The sequence below is a fragment of the Alosa pseudoharengus genome, unplaced genomic scaffold, assembly GCF_046254945.1.
Source record: "Alosa pseudoharengus isolate Yale_2024_CS ecotype anadromous, Long Island Sound unplaced genomic scaffold, YU_APseudo_1.1 YU_APseudo_1.1_scf_2, whole genome shotgun sequence".
NCBI lineage: Eukaryota > Metazoa > Chordata > Actinopteri > Clupeiformes > Clupeidae > Alosa > Alosa pseudoharengus.
This window is the reverse complement of record NW_027468663.1, coordinates 22995704-23017898: the sequence shown is the minus strand read 5'-3', so window position 1 is coordinate 23017898 and position 22195 is coordinate 22995704. Positions and strand designations below refer to the sequence as shown.

The 22195-nt window shown below is 41.3% G+C and overlaps 1 protein-coding gene across 5 annotated transcripts in view; it reads right to left on the bottom strand.

Moving 5' to 3' along the window:
* Window positions 1-7869: 7869 nt before the first annotated feature.
* Window positions 7870-22195, bottom strand: part of LOC143134111 (SLAM family member 7-like) — a 28290-nt gene continuing 13964 nt past the window's right edge. For 2 of the 5 annotated variants that reach the window (XM_076294232.1, XM_076294231.1), the window contains exons 2-7: window positions 10283-10588; window positions 9619-9864; window positions 9406-9525; window positions 9285-9322; window positions 8980-9075; window positions 7870-8377 (exon numbers count right to left, since the gene is read on the bottom strand). In XM_076294232.1, coding sequence (XP_076150347.1) covers window positions 8270-8377; window positions 8980-9075; window positions 9285-9322; window positions 9406-9525; window positions 9619-9864; window positions 10283-10541 — 867 coding nt within the window. In that variant the 5' untranslated portion in view covers window positions 10542-10588 and the 3' untranslated portion in view covers window positions 7870-8269. Of the gene's footprint in view, window positions 8378-8979; window positions 9076-9284; window positions 9323-9405; window positions 9526-9618; window positions 9865-10282; window positions 10589-21257; window positions 22193-22195 lie in introns of those variants that run through there. The other 3 variants (XM_076294234.1, XM_076294230.1, XM_076294233.1) reach the window with 3 other exon arrangements.

Here is a 22195-nt window from a genome sequence, read left to right as displayed (position 1 = left end):
TATTATTAGTCATAAGCCAATTAGGCCTACGTTAAATTAAATTCCTTCCTCCCCCTATTCTAAGCGGATTTCTGACTGCTTGACAACATTTACTGACATAACCTAGACACGGGCATCACCATAATCCACCTATCAGATTTTTTGTTGTTTTTTTTACAGCATTGCCAACACCCAAAGCCAACTGTAAATGTATGCCTGTGAGTCAATTACATCCTATCCGAGTCCCTGGAAAGAACAAAACCTATTTTACCACAGTTTTATAGCCTTGCATGTAGTAGCCTATCAGTATTGATGGTGATCGACATATTGTGCACTGTAGAGCACCAGCAAGCAAGACAGAAACTGTATCACGACAAAGAGACTGAAATTAAGAGAGTTTCAGGAAAGCGACCAAGTCCGAGTGAAAAATTTCAGGGGAGGAGAAGAGAAATGGACTGCCGCTACTGTCATAAAGCGCTTAGGTCCTGTGACATACCGTTCATGTCGACCTCATGCTGTGGAGAACAGGAGAACTTGAGGAACTGGAGCCATGCACACTGTTTGAGGACCAAGACCTTACCCCAGTGGTTCCGCCAGCACCTGACCCAGTATCGGCCAGTGGAGAGAAACAGCCTGACCGCATTGTCCGGCAATGCTACGTCTCTTCAGATGAATCCAAGCTAATGTTTTTTCTATGCATGCAGACGTCAAAGACTGAGCTGTACGTCCCTTGCTGGCCACCGTTATTTTAAAATGGCGCACGTAAACGGCTAGTCAACACTGCACTATGTAAATGTAAATGAGGATTTCTAAGCCAATAGACATGCTTCGATTTGGTGGTGGTGGTAATTAAACATGAATGGGGCCACATTTATGAATGGGAAATGTTGATTTTGTTAACAAACAACTAAAAACGTTACACAGGGGACCTTTAAACATCATGGTGAACAATCCTTTATGAGATTATGAGATTATTTGCCGCTTTTTAATAATTATTGACAAAATTAAAATATATTAATATTTATTTATATTTATATTAAAATATATTAAAAGTTTTTTTTTTTTTTTTTTTTTTTTTTTAAGAAAAGTTTTGGGTGGGCCTGTTGAAAAGTGGCGCCGTGCCTGCTTTAGCCTACATAGCGGCTAGGGTGACCAGACGTCCTCTTTTGCCCGGACATGTCCTCTTTTTGAAACCTAAAAGTGTGTCCGGGCGGAATTTCAAAGTAGTCCGGGATTTTGTTTATTCTAGCCTCAAATGTGTTTACAGCGAATTTGCATTGATCTCTCTTTCATTCATGTTTCATTCATGGATAGCCTATCTATGTCTTTCATTCACATACTAGTCACGCCCTCCCCCTACAGTTCGCTTTGCATTGAGTGGGTGTTGAGCCTGACCTTAGCTACAGTCATTGGTCGATAGTAGCCTAATCTCAAACATTTAATTGGTCAGTCAGTCACCTCAATAGCGCAAACTTCCTTGTTTAGTGTAGGCCTAGTCCACACGTACCAAACCGATCTTTTTTCTCTCCATCTTCCCTGGAACCGTATCAAGAATATTTGCGTCCAAACGGATCCATCTCAACACGACTCAACACGTTACTTCATACCCCAGGCCTATAGGTGGCACTGTTTCTTTACAGAAATTGACCAAAACTTGCGCTTTACAAACAGACAGAATAGGCTACGACGAAATGGCTAGTGCAAGGAAACCAGAATTGTTTGTGTGGACTGATGGTGAACTGTCAACTGTAGTCAACTGTAAAACTAATAAACTTTATTTTACGGTTTGTGAAGGGTGCAGTCCCGTCCTTTATTTGGCTAACGCAGGTAGGCCTAATAATCACCTTTACTTTCTTTGGTTGTAGGATAGTCCGTGATTCACATTAGTTTTGGCTATCACCGCAATTAGGCTACTAAACGCAAGGCTTACCCAAGTTCTAGGCTATTCTGTCGCCACATTTATAATATTGCTATAAAACCTTCGTTAGTAACAGTCAATACTTTTGCCTGCATCAAATCGCGCATTCGCATTCAGTGTGCTACCATCGGCTTAACGTGAGTTCTAAGCGTATTTGTATGCTTATATCTGATTTCACTCGACTGAATGCATGTATATATGTTGTAAGACATGTAAAATAAATGAATGACACTGGCACTACGCACAAATTAATGTAGCCTAAACTTACACCGCACTTTCCTAATAACTAATAACCCATATTTAGGGGAAAGTCCGTAGGAGTCGATTGCCAAGTGTGCTCTGGAAATTCACAATTTCGTCGCCGTTTAAAAAAAAAAAAAAAAAACATAGTCCAGTATTTCTTTTGAAATTGAAATGAAGTTGTATGGACTGGACTATGTTTTTTTTTTTTTTTTAAACGGCGACGAAATTGTGAATTTCCAGAGCACACTTGGCAATCGACTCCTACGGACTTTCCCCTAAAGATGGCAACATTTCCGGAAAGGTACTGGCTTGATGAAATTCATTCTGGACTCTCTATCGAACCACATAAAGACCTCGGGATACTTCGGTTTGGCTTTAGGGACCCTCTACTCACTGCCACGTAAGTGTAATGTTGTTTGGAACTGTAGAAGAGGTATAAAAATAGCATTTTGTAGCGGCGAAATAATATGCCCTTCTCACTTCCTCGCTAACGAGTTTTGACTAAAAACGGTAACATCGAACTTTCTCAAAACACATCCGAATGACATGATTTGGATGTCAACTCAACGTATGTACTCCCAATCATGCGTAAATTGATCTAAAGTGCATTTTACTCCGGATAATTCCTTTAAGTTCTCTCGCGTCACTGACAGTAGCTAGAATGCATAAAAAAACACCGGGAAAAACAGTGTTCAGTCCACCAAGTCATAAGCTATCGGCGCTGCGCAGCACCAGTTGTGATATTTATCTTACGGAGTGTAATCGTAGGTAATGTCATGTATGAAAACTAGTATTGTTAGGCAATACTATAAGTGCAAGTCCAGAGCAGCTGAGGTGTGGCGATGACATCATCGATACGCAAGCAGGATGTGCGGTTTCGCTGTCTAAACGAATTCAAACTTCTGCGACCAGGTTTCAAAAAAGTGCCCCCACTGAAAAACATTTTGATGGCACATCAACTCATAACCATAGATTGTAAAAAATATAACATGACGAACACTTCTGCCATTGTCTGAGCGGCCTTCTCTGGACGATTGCCGACCTAGCAACTTTCTAGCTTTGGGTATGAAACTGCACTTTGGTTATCTCTTTAAACTGCCTTAAAGGGATAGCCTGCACACTGACAACAGCAGATGTCAATAATCCTCTATATAGGCTACTGTAGCCTATATGCAGGTGAATTAAATATGTTGGCATAACATAAGGGATAGATGTAGGCCTATTTCTTTACAGAAAAAATATCTAATAATAATGGATTGAAAAGAGGTAGGCCTAATAATAGACCAGACATGATTGAATAGATATACGAAAATGGACAACATATCCACATCAGTCCCCATCAACACAACTGTTTTCACAGGTCAGGATTATTAAGCTCTAAAACAGATTGTTCAAAATTATAGAGCTAGGCTACTGTAAAAGATAAAAGAAGTGTTCAAAATAGTCTTTTGAGGCAGTGTTTTTCTGTTAGCGTTGGGCCGGCCAATCAAGCTCATTATCATACATAGTCACCATGTCTGTTTACACCCCCCCCCCCCCCCCACACACACACACACACACTGAAGTGTCCTCTTTTTCACAAAGCCACGCTTGAAACGCTTGAGCCCCCCAAAAATAGCCTAGTGCCACTGAGGGGCACATATTCTGGGGCAGATGGAGGTCATGTTTTGACGCAAGAAAGCTAAATGCTGCACATGACATGTTCCCAGTGATGAAGACTCATAGGTAGCCTATATGTAATTTTATCAATGAATATAAAGCATCTTTTCTACGTTCTATTTATGCTTGTTGGACATTTTTAATTTTTGGAAGAGGATGCTGCACATGACATGTTCCCAGTGATGAAGACTCATAGGTAGCCTATATGTAATTTTATCAACGAATATAAAGCATCTTTTCTACGTTCTATTTATGCTTGTTGGACATTTTTTTATTTTTGGAAGAGGAAAAAAATGCTTCAGATGAAATAATTGGAGGTGAATAATTTGGTGGACCCCCTGCAGTATCTCCGTGGAACTCCTATGGGTCGCAGACCCCAGGTTGAGTATCACTCGTGTAGGCTATGTCTATGTAGGCTATGCCCACCAAATCTGCCTCTTGGATGCTAGTTCAGTTAGTCCATAAAAAACACTGTATGGAAATCAGTGCTGCCACCTACTGTACTGGAGTGTCACACACATGTCACACACTACCTTAGATGATATAGTCAAATAAAGTTTACCTGATTTGTTAAGATTCAGTTGACACTGAGTGCATTTACATTATGTTTATGTGTTTTGCATAAATACATGTTTTACTTAATGTATTTCAGTTACAAAACTGTTTCTTAATGTTTATTAGGACCAAGAATCATTTTTTGAGTGTAGGGACAAGTTGTCCTGACTCTATGAATGCAAATAGCAAATTAATGAGTGTACATATATTTATTTAATTTAAGACAACACTAAACATGTTCCATGATTGAGTACTGAGTGGAAGATGACCATAAAGTAGGTTTTAATTGTTTTGAATTACAGTAAACCATAATCTGAGCAATGCTTAAAATCATGAAACATGCATGTAGCCAAAGTCCTTTTGGGCAAGTCCCTCCACTCGGCGGCCATATTGCAACGCTTTTTGGGCACTCATCGGGCATCCTATTCGGCAGAAATGCGCGTGCGCAAGGCTTAACGACACCAATCTTGCTCCAATGGCGAGTTGACAACACATGATTAGCACGATGTCTTCACAACACACCATATGATTGGCTCAATGTATTCACATCACACCACATGATTGGCTTAATGTATTCACATGTCGACGTTTTGCCTAGGAAGGGGTGTGATATGTGTAGAAACTAGCCCCATGCATTTCTATGGAGGATTTTTTGAGTGCTGTGTCTCCTCATTAGAAAGTCTCTGATGTAGCCAGCCAGGGAGAGTACAATAAGTACATAGCGCCAGTAGAGGGCAGTGCTGTCACAGACGTTCAATTCAGTTAACTCTCTTGACCTTCAGAGACCCAGTATATCTTTCAATATATGTCCATATATGTCAGAGACACATAGCATCAAAAACAAAAGTCAATAAATAAATGCATAATTTAAGATCAATAAAAATGTAGAATTTAGAAATGTGAAGGTACAGTAATATATAAATGTTGAAATATAAAACAATATATTAGCTTAAAATAGTCATAAATATTAACACAATGATTATTTAAAATGGTTACTCTGTATTTAGTATAATCATACCAGAAGGGATGACAGCCTGATGATTTGATTTTTCAAGAGGTGCATTACACCGCTGGCCCATGTTCCACCCATAGGGATTCCAATATCTCCAAATGGCCTTTACATTACTCTTATAATGATCTCATTACATTAATGTACTCATTATTATAATATTATTATTATTATACATAACTGTCTTGTCCGTCACAGACGTCCTACTTAACCGGCAAATAAATGAAAGGGTTAAGAGACTGAAAGTGGTTAGATCAGTTAAAAAAAAGGCACACTGCCTCTTACACCACTTCCTCTTTATGTGTATGTGTGTGTGTGTGTGTGGGAGGGGGGCTATAAGACTGAACTGAGGTGATTGAGGGAGCTGTGTTGCTAGTTTAGTACACCATAGTGGAGACAAAGCTCCAGCTAAATGTAAATCAGGACAAAGGGGTCCTCTGGTCCGGGCTGGGCCCACTGAAGATGTGCAGTAAATACATATGAGTCTGTGAACATGTAACAGGCAGAGGCTGTGCTGTGGCAAAATTGATCAAAAACATCATGCGTCTGAGGTCAATTATCAACTGAGTATTTGAGGGGAAAGGCTGAGCTGCAAAGAGGTGTTTAAACTGAAAGACAGAAACAGAACAGATGAGAACGGCTGCTGCTTATAGGTTTCACAGGAGGTCAACTTGTGAGACTGTCCTGTTCAGCTAACTAAAAGACAGATCTGTGCACTTTTTACAGACACAGGTGTGAAGTGAAAGCGTTATAAAAATAAGCCAAGCAGTAGACATCATAAACAGTAGACACTGTTAAAAGCCGCCCGATTAAGTATTTTTATAATGGACATTGCTGTACCAAAGTCCTGCAGTACTCCAGACCCCTCTGAAAATAACATATTTCAAAAAGTTCAATTGAATTAAAATATGTCTCTCCTCGAGGCATTTTTTCAATGCTTATCTGTACCCTAATGTTTGTGCAGAAATGTTCAAGTTTATCTGTGTCTGATGCACATCCTTGTTTACTGTTGGGTACAGGATAATCCCCTCCCATTTTGTTATTTCTCCTGGAAAACTCCTGTAATTTGCATAACCATCAAACTTAATTTTAAAATCACTGATCCGTTCATTTTTTCTGTTAGTCTGACATTTCTCAGTTTGCCAGATGTATGTGTATGAAATACACCCTACACATACACAATCACACTTTCAACTTAAACCTTTGTGTCATAAAACCTGTCAACCCAAAACCCAAATAAGGAACCAGGTGCACAATGCGCAGCCACAGAGTCTCGCAAGTACATTTTGTGATTAACACACCCCCCCCCCCATTTTCATATGCAGGACAGCTCAATGTGCTTTGCAGTCTCAAGATTGGCATGGGGTACTTTACATAAGGGACCGTTCGTTATTTATAAACGGGATCACCGGAGGGATTTTGAGTGCTTCGATCAAAAGTTGCATGACCCTCCCCTGCCTGCTATAAAATTTACAACGACCCTCCAGCAGCATTTTCAAAAATGACATGACCCTCCCCGGCCAATTGTTGATGTCTTCCGCCCACGCTGTTACGCGCTATGATAACACATCAACATATGCTACCGTCCTAAAATCAACCTCTGCTTTCTGATCTTACACATCACACTTCACCAAGATGGTGGCCATTTCAGTAGATTTACTCCCTAACATTGTTGTGGAAACACAATATGGAAACTAAATGCACACTTCCTGCAACTGCATTAGCCTACTTGAAAAGTTACTCCTCTAGTAAGTATTCACATGAAATAAAACAATAAAGCATTGAGACCATTCAACAAAGCACACTGGGTAATAACAAATTTAACACATGAACTTGTTGCTATGGACTCGTCTCTAGGCTTCCTCAGTCATTGTAAAGCTGCCGAAGCTGAACATTATCCAAAACTCAATTTCTCAGACGAGCGTCAATTTGGGAGCTTGCTACACTCCTTCCTTCTCAAATGACTTGAAAAGGCCGTTTGCACAATTTCACAAATAATCACAGGGACCGAAAAATACCTAACATGCCAACTTTTTCCGGGTTTATCATTTTAACGTTTCCCTGCTGTCTTGCCGTTTTAATAGTTTCCCGTAGAATATCCCATATTAGCCTACTGTAATACTCATAACAGTCCTGCATTCTGGCCTGTCTCTGTGTTGTCCTGTTGTTACCCCTTGCCCTTCCAGTGAAACAGATGTATTCAAATCATCGTTTTGCTTGCTTGAATGCAAACTCAGAGTGATGTTAATCTAGGCCTATTTAAGTTAACGACGTGGTTGTCGTGAGCGCAAGATTCATTAGCGCTTGCGGTGTTCGGCCGAAAAGGTGCGCACCTGCCAGGCTACTCAGCTAGACAAAGAATTCCACCTGTATTCACTCCAAGTTGGCCTACCATAACTTACCAACTACACTGTAGACCATAAACTGGCTATTTATATGACCAAATGTATTTGTTCAACTTTATGAAGCAGAATTACGCACTGCTACTTGGAACGTAGGCCTAACACATTTTTGTTGGCAGGAGAATGACAGCGATTAACAAATCAGAGCGTTTGAGTGCACGTACCTACACGGGAGAGGTATGACTCAACTCGTAAAAGTTAAGGTAAGAGCATATATTACTACTGACATTGGGTGGCGTGTTCCTTTAAGGAAGAACATTTATTTACGATACATTATTCATTCACACAGAAAATTGGTATCCATAAAGGTTGGATATTTCCTCATTTTTTTACTTAAGGCATTAAGATTAATTTCCAAAAAATGATTTTATATTCCTCTTTTTAGTCAACTTTAGCCTCCATAGTAATAATACAACATATATAACTACATCCAATACTATTAAACATTATGGAAATAGAATTGATTATGGCAAAATGGCATTTAGATAAACACTGTTTTTACATCTAGTTCACAGTAGCATAGAGACTGGTAGGAGAGGTGTGGTAGGCATGATCAGCTGAGGCAATTTGTGGTGTCTGCTGCACAGTGCTGTAGATAGGGTTTGCTGCAGACTACAACACAAACACAACATCAGCAATGAGTAATTTAGACTACATGGCAATTCCACGCAAAACTGTCACATCTATAACGCCAACTAAATACCATGTGTATTGTATACACATGGTATAGTGGTATTGTATAGTGTACATCAGCAATGATTAATACAGACTGCAACACTCACAAATATCAGTGATAAATATTTTAGAACACACAACCATCAGCAATAGCTAATTTTTGCATAGGCTAAATAGGCTAAAGAGATATTTTTTTAAATGCATCAACAACAGAGCTTCTTAATTCAAAACAGTTTTATGTAGTCAGAGATTTACTAATAAAATCACATATCCCAATCTGTGAAGCAGTGCATGACCACTCGTATGCATGGAAAAAATATAGGCATATGATAATTAACACCTGGCTAAGGCTTTACTAATGTGTGTGACAGTCATCATAATCAGTAACTATACGTTGTTGTGCCTTGGCATTTTGGTTTGACCTTTGGTGTGCCTTAGCCCCCAATATTTAGACAACGTCTGATTCATTGTGTTATTCTGAAAGTTGCATGAAAGTTATTCTGTTTCAGTGTGTTTGAAAGTTATTTTGTTTCCTGCACCTGAGAATAGGGGCTCTCCACGGCTGAGGCTACCTGGTTCGGGGCCTGCACAGTGCTGTAGACAGTAGGATCTACAGAGTGTGGAGGCAGAGGAGTCTGTACACACACAGGACACACACATACACAGTATTAGTGTGTATTAGCACTGAGGGAGAGGTGCCAGAAATCAGGAACACAGGACACTTTAATGTAATGGCAGGAGATGGAATGACTTTCATGTCAATAACTCTTTTGTTATCATTAGTATTTTATACCTTGAGGGTCGAGAACAATGACATACTCTGTATGATTTACAGTTTGATTACCTGTACTGAGGCGTACTCTGATTGTATGTCAGCTTCAGCTGTAAGAACATGAACAAGGTATTCCCTTTATTTCTCTGTTTTCACTTCCCAAATGAAAGTGCAAGTGATTGTTAAGCAATACCTGCTTTCTGTCGTCTCTTTATCCAGTGAACCAAAACAATGGCCGGCACAACAAGAACAAAGACACAGAGCACAATAAGCAGGATAACAGTTCCGATCTCAAACACTCTCACCTTCTGATCTAATTGGGATATCAAATGTAGACATTGTCAATCATATGAACAGTAATTAGCCAGAGATGGCAAGAAATATTTAGACCGTGAACACATCCTACCACAGAGAGTCTTGATTTTCCTGGTAGCGTTTCTCCAGCTCACTTGATTGCTATGGTTACAGGTGATGGTGTCATCTGTCACAAAGAGGGTGAGGGTTGAGTCAGGGGAGGCTTCTTCCTCCGGCCAGCAGATATTGTTACTGCAGCTGATGTTCAGAGAGAGGTTGCGAACTCTACAGGTCAGTGTCACATTACAGAGGTCACTGCTGGACGTCTGAGACAGGATGGTCAGGACGGGAGCAGACACTGGATCGGAACAGCAAGCACACGCACAGGCACATATCTAAGTATACGTTTATATACTCTTTTGATCCCGTGAGGGAAATTTGGTCTCTGCATTTATCCCAATCTGTGAATTAGTGAAACACACTCAGCACACAGTGAGGTGAAGTACACACTAATTCCGACACAGTGAGCTGCCTGCTACAACAGCGGCGCTTGGGGAGCAGTAAGGGGTTAGGTGCCTTGCTCAAGGGCACTTCAGCCGTTCCTATTCAGGGTTCGAACCGGCAACCCTCCGGTTACAAGTCCGAAGCGCTAACCAGTAGGCCACGGCTGCCCCATCTCTCAGTACTTACAGAGGCACATCCTGTTCATCAACACTCATTTTATTTAGGATATATTAGATACATATGCTGGAAGATGCAGAAAGTTTCACTCTCACCCAGAACAAAGAGATGGAACTCGGCCTGAACTTCTGTCTCAGCACTGATCTCTCCTCTGTAGAGTCCACTGTCATTCTTTTGCAGGTTCTTCAGCTCCAGAGAGAAGGTCCCTTTATTAAACACCACTCTGTCTTTATGGGTGAATACTGTAAGAGTGTCTTTGTGGGGTACATATTTCATTCTTTTTTGTTGGCCAAAGTGCCACTGAATGAAATCTATACTCTCCCTCTCCAGCTGCTGGTGTTGCTGGAACTCCATAGTGACAGATCCTCCAGTTTGTCTGAACACAGAAACAGGAGACCCAGCTGCGAAGGACAGAAACACTTTATTTGCTGTTTTCTGATGTGTGTGTTACGGTAAGACAAGGTTACTAATACTAGACACATTGCTTCATGTATGGGTGGGGAGGTGGTAGCATAGTGGTTAGGGAGCTGGGCTAACTTGCAGTAGCCTGAAAAGTTGTGGGTTCAATTTCCGGCTTTGCCGTTGTGCCTTTGTACCCTGGAAATCCAGAGTTCTCGCGAGAGCACAATGAAATTGTCTCTGCGAGACACTCTGGCAAAGAGCAATGATGCACGTTACTTTTTCCCCTTGCATTCTGGGGAACCAGCTAAACTGATGAAGACAGCACTGCAACGTTGGAGGACAGTACAAATTGGTCGTGTTATCCGATTGCGTCGAAGTCCGAAATCATTTAGAGTAAACATGGTCAAGTGTTATCCAATTGCGAGCAGTGAGATTTTTAAATGCATGATTGTTGCCGCCCCTCGAGTTGGGCCATTACATTGCTCTTTGCCAGACCCTAATCTTTCTAGATTATCAGGGTCTGGATTTTCCAGGCTAGTGCCTTTGAGCAATAGCCTGACGAGCCAGACCCACATTAAAATGTAGGGTCTGGGCACTCACCGTTCGCAGTGCTCAGTCCGAGGGGCGGGATAATCAGTTGTCTTTCAAATTCCCTCTGCACGCAATAGGACAGTGGCAGCGCTATGAGTCCCATGCGTTTCCCACCAGCGGAGCTAGTTGGCTAGTTCAAATGTTTGCCAACTTAATAAAAGCTTAACTCGTGTCACACTGTTCGCCAACAGCAACATCCATCTTATTTGTTTTCAAGTAGCAGGGAATTCAAGCCAAACCGTTGCAACTCTGCCATCAATCATCAATCATCGACTCTATACACAATTTCATTGGCCTGATTAAGTTTCGATTTCTGGAGCTCACAAGCCAACGGAGAGTTGCTAGACTAGCCCTGGCGTCTAGATTTCTAGGCTATTTGAGCAAGGCCTTGTAATATAATTGATATATCACTTTGGATTAAAAGTGTCTTTTAATGAATAAATTAACAGCTTCATTCTAAAAAAAGAATACAATGTAAGGATTGGTGCTTTCCCCCTTAGCAGTATGTTCTCTGCTTTCTGATACATCCGGCCAACAGCCTGTGTAGACCTGCTCTCCACCTGTTACCTGGATGGGATGAGGGTTTGGCTAACCTAGACAGGATCCTGAAAACTGGTGCCAGTGTTGGTGCCCCTTCAAGGTCCAGAGGAGGGCTAATCCTGTAACCTAACGGTCTCCTACCACAATTCGTTGAGGTAAACCCCGTTTTTCATGTTTCCCATCTCCATCCTGTGTGCAGCTAGCCTAGAAATCTAGACGCACCCTAGCGGCAGCAAATTATATTTGCTGCCAGGGCTAGTCTAGCATAGCCTGGCCTTGGCCTGTCTACGTACTTCCGGTCGATTTATTTTCCCTACAGTACTCCGTCTGGAATAGGTTGATTTGCGCTCGTTTACTTCGGCAGTTGGGCAGCCGACTCCGCCTTAACAATCTTTGGACCAACCAGCAAACAGACGGCGTCCCTGAGAGCGATTACGTACCAAGGCATGGTGTTTCAATTACTACGTCCCCGCCCCCGAAGCAGATCGCTTGGAATACATCAACGTAGGGAGGGCGTAAAAAGGGCTTATACTTATGCAATCTTTGAGCAAATGTGAATAATAGTTTAGCCTATTAACAAGAGTGTCACGAACGAAGTCACAGTGGAGTAGGATGTTATATCGTCAGCTAAACTTTAGTCATAGATTTTGTCACTTAAAAAGGCTACGAACGTACCCGAGTCAAACTGTAGTTTAGTAGGCTACATGGTCGCGTCAAAATCGCTATTTTTCAAACACTAAGAAGGCTCGACATAACTTGAAACTTTGATCGAAGCATTATCAGTGTCTACATATGAACTCGAGCATTAAGAACATTGTTCGTGCACACATAGTTTACTAAAAAGAAAGATTTTGGACAACTCACTCGTTGCAAGATGGCAAGATGGCAGCGAGCAGAAAAAACAAGTGAGTTGTTCAAAACCTCTCTTTTAGTAAACTCTGTGTACACAAACAATGTTCTCAATGCTCGAGTTCATGTGTAGAGACACTTATGATGCTTCGATCAAAGTTTCATGTTGTGTCGAGCCTTCATAGTGTTTGAAAAATAGCGATTTTGACGCAATTGTATCAAAAAAAGTAGTGGCCCTATAGGAATCCTACTCAAAAGGTCATTTCACCCGAAAACGACAACGCATACAAGCTTAAAAGTGGCGCTTTGGACGTACTTATGCATTTACATGAAGGTTTGAATTGGGTACATTCACAAAACACTATATGATGCATTTTGGCGAGAGTTACGCAGATGAAACGTGTGATTGTTTGCTGATAAGATGCACCCGTGCTTGTTATGGGCGTGCTGCAGAGAAACTTCTCTGTATGACGAAACGCCGGTTATTAGTGATTGGTTCAAAGCGGTTCAAAGGAACTCCAATGATTTTAAACCTCAAACTGTGCCCTCCCACCCGGAAATAAACGTACGCCTATGGATCTAGGCCAGACTCTCTGCGAAGTCAGAGAGTCTGGTTTCCAGGCTAAGTCTAGCAACTCTCCATTGGCTTGTGAGCTCGACAAATTAAACTTCTATCAGGCCAATCAAATCGTGTATAGAGTCATTAGGCAGGCTTAACATATTGATTGATGGCAGAGTTGCAACGGTTTGGCTTGAATACCCCGCTACTTGAAAACAAATAAGATGGATGTTGCTGTTGGCGAACAGTGTGACACAAGTTAAGCTTTTATTAAGTTGGTAAAAATGTGAACTAGCCAACTAGCTCCGCTGGTGGGAAATGCATGGGACTCATAGCGCTGTCCTATTGCGTGCAGAGGGAATTTGAAAGACAACCGATTATCTCGCCCCTGGGACTGAGCACTGCGAACGGTGAGTGCCCAGACCCTACATTTTAATGTGGGTCTGGCTCGTCAGGCTAGTGTACAGCAGTCCTCTAGCCCCAGCCACTAGGCAACCCTAACCCAACCACACCCAAACCTGTACAGCTTCTGATGGATTCAGCATTTTGCAAACATACTTTGCATTTCTCACAACTGAACAACAGACAGTAGCAGAGAGCAGTGCAATAAACTGCCATTAGAAGACATAGAAGTACAACGAAGTTGGGCTAATCAATGCTACTTGACCAAGTAATCAATTTCACATTGAGAGGACAGATCAATTATGAAAAGGGTCAATTTAGGTCTCTTAAAGGTGCTCTAAGCAATGTTGGTAACGTCACTTTTGCTGACATTCAAACAAAACAGAGCGCTAGCTCGCCCCTCCCTCCTCCTCCCTCCCATGCAACTGAAACTTTCCTGAATGTGCATCTCGTCGGTGATTGGCTGGAACAGTTTGTTATGTTTCCTGGACCAGGCTGTTTTTGTTGCCGTTTTTGGAGCCTGGGCTGTCCACAGAGACCACATTTTTTTTTACAGTGTATTCAGGGGACAGGCAGCTAGCGGATGGTGAGGTGATGCTTGTTGTATGTGACAAAAAATGTTTTAGCTAAGAAACCGCGTAACAAAATGTGAAGTGAAATATAAATAAAATGTGAAGTGAAAAATAAATTATGTAGGCTACCTCTTGCGGCCCACCTGCAACTCCTTAATGGCCCACCAGTGGACCGTGGCGCACACTCTGGGAAACACTGAACTAGACATTGATAAGTCAGATGTACGAGGAGGAGATGGGGTGGATGTGGGTTCCAAGAAGGCTTGCCGGCAAAAGTAGGCAGGATAAGGCAACTTCAATAAGGCGCCCTTAATGATCTCCACTAATATATAATAGCAAGTGATCAGCTGGTCAATCCGCAGAACTAACGCTATGCTCCATTTGTTCCTCTGGTGATCATTAAAAGCATCTCTGTTTGGGCATCTCTCCCATTATCGTAGTATTATCAGTCCAGATGCAGTTATCCTTTCATTACAGATAGAGATGCACCGATATGGAATTTTAGGGCCGATAACGATAACCGATATTTATTGGTTTGTTGTGGCCGATACCGATACGATAACCGATAATATTACTCTTGAAAAAAAATGAAAAAAAATTGTGAAAAGTGATTTGGGGAAAGCATTTAATAAGCATAATTTTATTGCAGTAATTTTACCTACCACCAAATGATGGACAGAACTCATAATAGTCCTCAATAGTACAGCAGTCAACATAACAGTAGCCTAGCCCTACAGTATGTGTGGCTCCTTTAAGTGAACCTGACGTCAGTGAATTGCGAGTGAGTGGCTAGAGAGTATGAATCGTTTTCATTTAGGACTAAACACTCATAAACGGCTCAGCTGGGAATAAACTACAGTATAGCGACCAAATCAGAGTTTGTGAGGGAAACTTAGGTTTAGTTTCAACTGCGGGTAACTGAATAAAGCTGCAACTCCTCAGAATGTATCTTATGTCCGTCTCTGTTGCGCACAACCTGCTGCAGCAGAAATGAAAGGGGTTAGCCCCGAAGGTTTTAATAACTTATTATGATGACCTGTCTGGAACTGAAGCAGGAATGGTTAGCATATTTCTAGGTAATAATACAAAATCCAAGCTAAAGTAATGCAAATATAATACTAAAACACAACTTAGAACTAGGCCTACTTATGTACTCGTCCCACTAACGAGTTTGTTTATTTGTTTCCCCGACCAGCGCGGTAAAGTGCAAACACATCAGCACAAGACGACTTTAGATAGGGCTGAGCTCCGCTCTGGTAAGGTTAAATGGCGGATAATTCACGAGAGGATTTTGAGATGCACAGATTCCCAAATGAACGCAATATCCACAGAGTGGTGAAATACATTCACACCGCTGACATCATATTGAGGGAAAAGTATAGCCAACCAAGCTCAAGTAGCTCAGTGTAGCCAGACGGACCTTACGTAGACCTAAATTAGGACTTTAAAAAATATCGGCGCAAATTATCGGCCATAATTCTGTTATCGGACCGATAATAATATTTTCATTTTTTCACTTATCGGCCAATAATATATCGGCCGCCGATATATCGTGCATCCCTAATTACAGAATGGATATTACATTACTGACCTACCAACTACCAGGCTATTCTCATTTTGTTACTAGAGGTTGAAATCATGCTGCTGAACATCGCGCTTGGATTGTCTGAATACCGTACATCCTCTGCTCTAGTGTTCTATTCTAGAATAGCCCTACTTGAAAGTTTCGTAGAACAGCCATGGGCGGATTATGAACTTTCGGGCCCCTGGGCCCAGATGTATTAAGGGCCCCCCCACTTATTGTCGTATATGTGGGAGGGGGGGGTTTGGGGGTCCTCCCCCAGAAAATTTTTAATTTGTTTGATGTGATTTCCTGTATTCTGGTGCATTTTGGGGATGGTCAACTAAATTCAATCAGATTCATAGCCTACATCCTGATTTGTTGATATTGAGGCAATGATTCCATGCAAAGGCTTGGGCTTCAGGGCCCCCTGACCCCTTGGGCCCTGGGCCCGGTAGGCCCGTGCAGTAATCCATCCCTGAGAACAACTGAGAGAAATGGTCCAGAGGAGCTAGGATTGTTTGGTTATCCTGTCTGAATTTAGCCTAGGCTGGGTAAACCCAGCCTGATCTGCCGGCGATTTCTTTTCGCCCTGCAGCTCAGGCTGGAAACCTGTGCATCTTTCTCTCCTGTTTCCCTTACAATTTTGCAGGGACCAATCACAAACTGGCTTATCCACCTGGCGCGCTATTGATGGGTTTAACACGATGACGATAGAGAAGTGACGGCAAAGTCTCTCTCACGGCCGCCAATCCAATTCCTTTTAACCTCTTGAACGCTGATCAATGAATGCTATGGAACGTCACCTATTTCCAGTCTTTTATGTGCATGTGTCACTTAATATTAATTTCTATAAAAACCAAGATGGCGGATCCCTAAAGAGACGCAAGCACCCACCCCATATGTGTATCTAAATTAGCTATGTACCAAAAACGACATTTTACCGTGACTCGAAGAGCTGTAAACAGTGTTGTAATGTTGCGTGTTCAAATCCTCTTGGACCTCCAGTGGAATTTTGATTTCACAATGAGAATTCTCTAGCCTGGAAAATCCAGACCCTGGTAATCTAGAAAAAATAAGGGTCTGGCCACGAATAATGAAAATGGCCCAACTCGAAACAAAATGGCACCAAGCATGCATTTGAAAATCTCACTGCACACAATTGGATAACACTACGGCCAATGTTTACTGACTGATTCCGGACTTCGACGCAATTGGATAACACTACGACCAATGTTTACTGACTGATTAATTGCAGCGCTGTCGTCATCTGTTTAGCTCGCCCCTGGCCTACCTCATCATTCATCATTACTCATTGCCAGAGTGTCTCGCAGAGACAATGCAAATTGTGCTCTCGCGAGAACTCTGGATTTCCAGGGTAAGAATTCTCGGTCTAACCGTTGATGTGCCGAGTGAGTGGGCGGAAATAAGGCACCCACTAGCCCAGCATCAAACTCCGAGCACGGTAAACAAAATCGGATTTTTAAGGCAGTAAATGCTCCCGTTAAGAATCAAACCAGATTTTGTTCAAATCTACACACCTATGGCTACTGAAAAATGTTAGGTTAATTTATCAAATGTTATTTTGAAGTATTAAAAAAACTTTTCTTTTCTATTTCTTTGTTTTAGAATTTTTGAACGAAAGGGGCGGAAATTGGTACTTTTACAAACCACCAACATGTTTGTTGACAAGTTTCCTGCCTGAAGTTTTTGTGTCGCTCTGCCGCTCTGTCCGGACCAGGCTAACATCCAGCCTTAGTTAGTTCTAATGTTTATCGCTACGTGTTTTGGATCAGTGTCAACAAGTACTTGTCTTAAATATCTTTAAAAAACAGACTTGCTGTGAACTGCAAAACAAATTGCATAAAGTGTAGCCTTCAAAAATATGCTGCCCGTTGTTCCGCTTGGCTGTCAAGTGTTTCAACGTATGCGTGGTACAAATCGGACAGGGAAGGTATTACATTTTCAACTGCATAATTATGCACAGAACGGATCGGGTAGGCGGTATGAATCGGATACTGACAATGCCTACTCTCACTTTTTTACAGAAATGGTGGTTCAGGCGGTCTTTCTTCATCACACAGGTAGACAAAATAGCCCATTCAAAAAAGAAAAAAAAACTGCATTGTTATAATTGTCACTGCATTGTTATAACTTGTCATTTCTGCCTGTTGAGCCTATTGCTGGGAGTTGTGTGGTTAACACATCCACTGTTTAAGCAAGACCAAAGGCCACAGTCATGCCAGCATGACAGTTCACTCCCCCTGCTACCCTGATTTGCATTTGTATAGCTCACAGCATTTTCATTTACATGTTAAAGCTTCCCCTAGAATTAGGAGGAGGGGGGTCATGGGGGGGCGACTGCCAAGCAAGGCCCACGTCAATTTCTGACAATTCATGGTAGTTTTCGGCATTGCCTGCAAACTGCCAGTGAACAGCCATTAACCTGAACTTCCACGACAATCTACAGTGCCGCATACTGACGAAAACCACACTTTTCATGCAGTGTTAGTCTATCAAAAGCTGTTGTTGACTTTGTGTGAAAGATGCTATTTTCCATGTCTTTTTTATTTCAACTGTGGGTTCTTTGGAGGAAAAACGAGAATGCACATGTATCCTGAATTACCGTTACACCTGGCTTGACTTAAGTATAAGTATATATACTTTTTTGATCCCGTAAGGGAAATTTGGTCTCTGCATTTAACCCAATCGGTGAATTAGTGAAACACAAACAGCACACAGTGAACACACAGTGAGGTGAAGCACACACTAATCCCAGCGCAGTGAGCTGCCTGCTTCAACGGCGGCGCTCGGGGAGCAGAGAGGGGTTAGGTGCCTTGCTCAAGGGCACTTCAGCCGCAGCCCACTGGTCGGGGCTCGAACCGCCAACCCTCCGGTCACAAGTCCAGAGTGCTAACCAGTGGGCCACAGCTGCCCACTTAGTCGCCCAGCTCGCCCCAGTCCTACTTCTGGATTGGTGTTAATGAAACCTGTTGAGCTAGGAATACTAGGTCAGGCCTGGCTTTATCACGTATCTTTCATTCAACCTTTATTCATTCTCGGAGGTTCATTGAGGGTAGTCCTCATTTTCAGTGAAGCCAAGATTACAGTAACAATAAAATAGATAAAATAGCAAAAGATATAGTATAATAATTGTGGTAAAAAGTATAGGACTATAAATAAAATAGTATAATAGGATAACCTACATAACATTAGATATATCTTAGATATAAGATATATAACTATTTATTAATTCTGCCTTTGTGAAATACCCCTCTGGGATGCTAATGATCTTGGTAACTCACAGCTGCCAAAAACTGACATTCAATAAAACATAGATATAGTTTGCATTCCATCAACTTGTAATGGATATCACTTGACAGCTTCTACAGGAGACTTTATTGTAATTTTTCCACTTTTCCCACTCTTGTAACAAACATACATAAGTCCAAATGTTCCTTCCATCTGTGCCAAAATGTAATACCCTGCCTCTAAATTGTACGAAAAGCATGTGCATCTATTCTTGCATGTAACACTTTGAGGTTTCTTGTGGACTATTTAGATTGTATGTCAGGTGTTCTGATATAGACTGACTACACAAAATATGGAATAATTACAAAAAAGTCTCTATTTTTGCATTTACTTTGTTGGTTCAATGAGTGTGAGATAGACTATACATCTGTACAACTAATATTGGATAATACAACATGAAGATTTAATTTCTATGGATTCTTGTGAATATTTCAGTACCCAATATGTTGCATCTACTTATTGTGCTGCAGCTACACTGCAGCCAGAAGTCAGGGTAGCACCAAAAGCGGAGGGAGGAGGCGGAGGGGTAACCTGACCCTAGCCAGATGAATTTCCCTCCGCCTAGCTCCACTCATCCATCTGGAACCGATCCATTGAAGTGTTGCTTCAGAAGGCTGGGCCTAATCAAAAAATGCTTGCATATGATTGAATAAGCCACTTGTCCGTCATCTATTGACGTGCTACTTCAACCACTCACATCGAAGCCAACCCGTGACGCTGATAACAGTCTCACAGTCGCTTCCACACTATGTCACATCTATGAAACTCCCGCCCTGCGTCCTGATTGACTGTACCATAAAATCAGTTGCAGAAATCACTCTCAATGGAAGAGGTCCCAGATGGATGTGAGTGAAGCTAGGCGGAGCTAAGTGGAACGAAATTCATCTGGCTAGGGTCAGGTTAGGGGAGGGGGGCATTTTGGATCAAATTTAATTGAGACATAATAAGATTAATCTGAGAATGTAAAGCACTATACACATTGTCATTTTTGGATTCCCAAAAGTCAAAGCTTTGAAATGGTGTATAACATTACTATGCTACATAGCAATATGGTGCATACAATTGATTTAGAATGTTGGGGGGAGGGGGGTAACCGTCCCGCCGGCGGGACACTGAAGATTATGTTTAAAGAAACACTTTTAGCTTGAAGCAGCAACACCTTAGGAGATCTTGTATGAAAAACTACAGGGAAATATGTATGAGTTTTGCCACATAGGAACTGAGAAACATGACTGATGCAGTGACCTTTTCTCCCAGTGGCCAAGGGAAGCCATGCTTCCTCTGTATTTACCAATAGCTGACATTTGAACCAAGTCCTCTTCAGGTGTTTGTTGACAGCAATGTCAACGGACAGGAAACTGGTTTACCGACTTAAAGTAAGCCAGAACACAGAGCCCATTTACCATCAAAAACAAAATCACAAATCATTAACAAAACTTCACCAACAGAACAGCCTTCAAGAGCATTTCACTGGGTTGTCTAGCATGCACCTTCCTTGATAGGCATTTCTTTGAATTAGGCCCTAATGAAAATTGTGCAACTGTACGAAAAGCATGTGCATCTATTCTTGCAGGTAACACTTTGAGGTTTCTTGAAAGGTAACACTTTATTTTATTTTAACAATATCATCACGCTATATCATTGGTATGAAAGAGTATATTTATTATTAATTTAGGCTATCCAATTTAACTCTGACTGTTTATGATCCAATCAGCAACATGTACACACAAAATGCAAACCCTTGATCAGGGCATCCATGTAAATATTTATATACTGTATTTGACTTGTTAGGAAATGTATACCAACATCACAGTAGCATGTGGATAGATTTCCATTTAGTCATAGAACCAATCAACCCAGGGGTGTGAACTGTGAGTTAATAAGTTGAGTTGGGTTCTGCTAAATATTCTGTCAAATGAGAGTTTCCCCCAAAGTTGCTGTCACCTTTATTCATGGTATTAATACATTGAATTGAATTTGCTTATGAGATCTAGGCCTCTTGAGTTTAGTGCCTTGTGTTTACAATGTTAGAAAGCAAGGCAGGTACCGCAGAGTACATCAGTATTTTACTCTATATCTGAATACACTGATACAGCAGATTAGTTAAATATTGAGAATTGATTCACCCAATCCAAGTATAACCATTCTGATTACAGAAACATACATCTTAATGTGAATCTATACTGAACACTAATTGCAGTAGACCTAGGCTATCTTATTATGTAGGCCTACTAAATATAAATTTAAGCTAAATCAGCTGTAAATTAAAGTATTTTGTCTACCTGTGTGATGAAGAAAGACCGCCTGAACCACCAAAAACAAAGTCCAAGGTGATCTCATGCTTCTGCACACCATAGTGCAATGCAGTGAACTACAGAAATGAATCAGTCCTCAACATGAGTTTTATTTCCTTCCTGTAACATTGTGGATTCACAGATCACTAAGGTTTTGTTTCAGGGCTCATATTTGTTCTGAGAAAAAGGAATATCCCATAACGAAACACAAAACACATCAAAAGTATACAAAATACATCAAAAGGTAACAGAAGCATTTTCCCATTAGTATTCAACTTCTTTAACTCTCGCCAAAATGCAACCTAGGGTCTTTTTGTGCTCGCCGCCATCTTGCCAGTCAAGAAGTGAGTTGTTTAAAACCTTACTTTTTAGTAAACTGTACATAAACAATGTTCTCAATGCTTGAGTTCATGTGTAGAGACACTGGTGATACTTCGATCAAAGTTTGATGTTGTGTCGAGCCTTCAAAATAGTCATGCATCAAAATAGTAGTGCCCCTACAACTCCAATTCAAAAGGCCATTTGACCCGAAAATGACGATATGGTCAAGCTTAAAAGTGGTGCTTCCGACGTAATTATGCTTTTAAACGAAAGTTTGACTCGGGTACATTCACAAAGATTGCATTTTCTTGTAAACAGCAGTTGTTTGGTGGCGCCTCCCATTGACTTCCATTCAACACATCAAAACAATATGTCAATTATGTGCACCAGATGACACCAAATGTAGGTTATTATCAAAGTGAAATGGTTGCTGGCACAAGTCAGTGGTGTTAGTTTGAGCACATAATTGACATATTGTTTTGATGGCAGGTTATCATGCGAGTAGCTTAATTTACAGTATTAGCGGTCCAATTCCCACATGGATTTGATATTCCTGTAGCGATTGATGACACACGTTGACAAGGCAATGCTTTTTTATTAAGTCA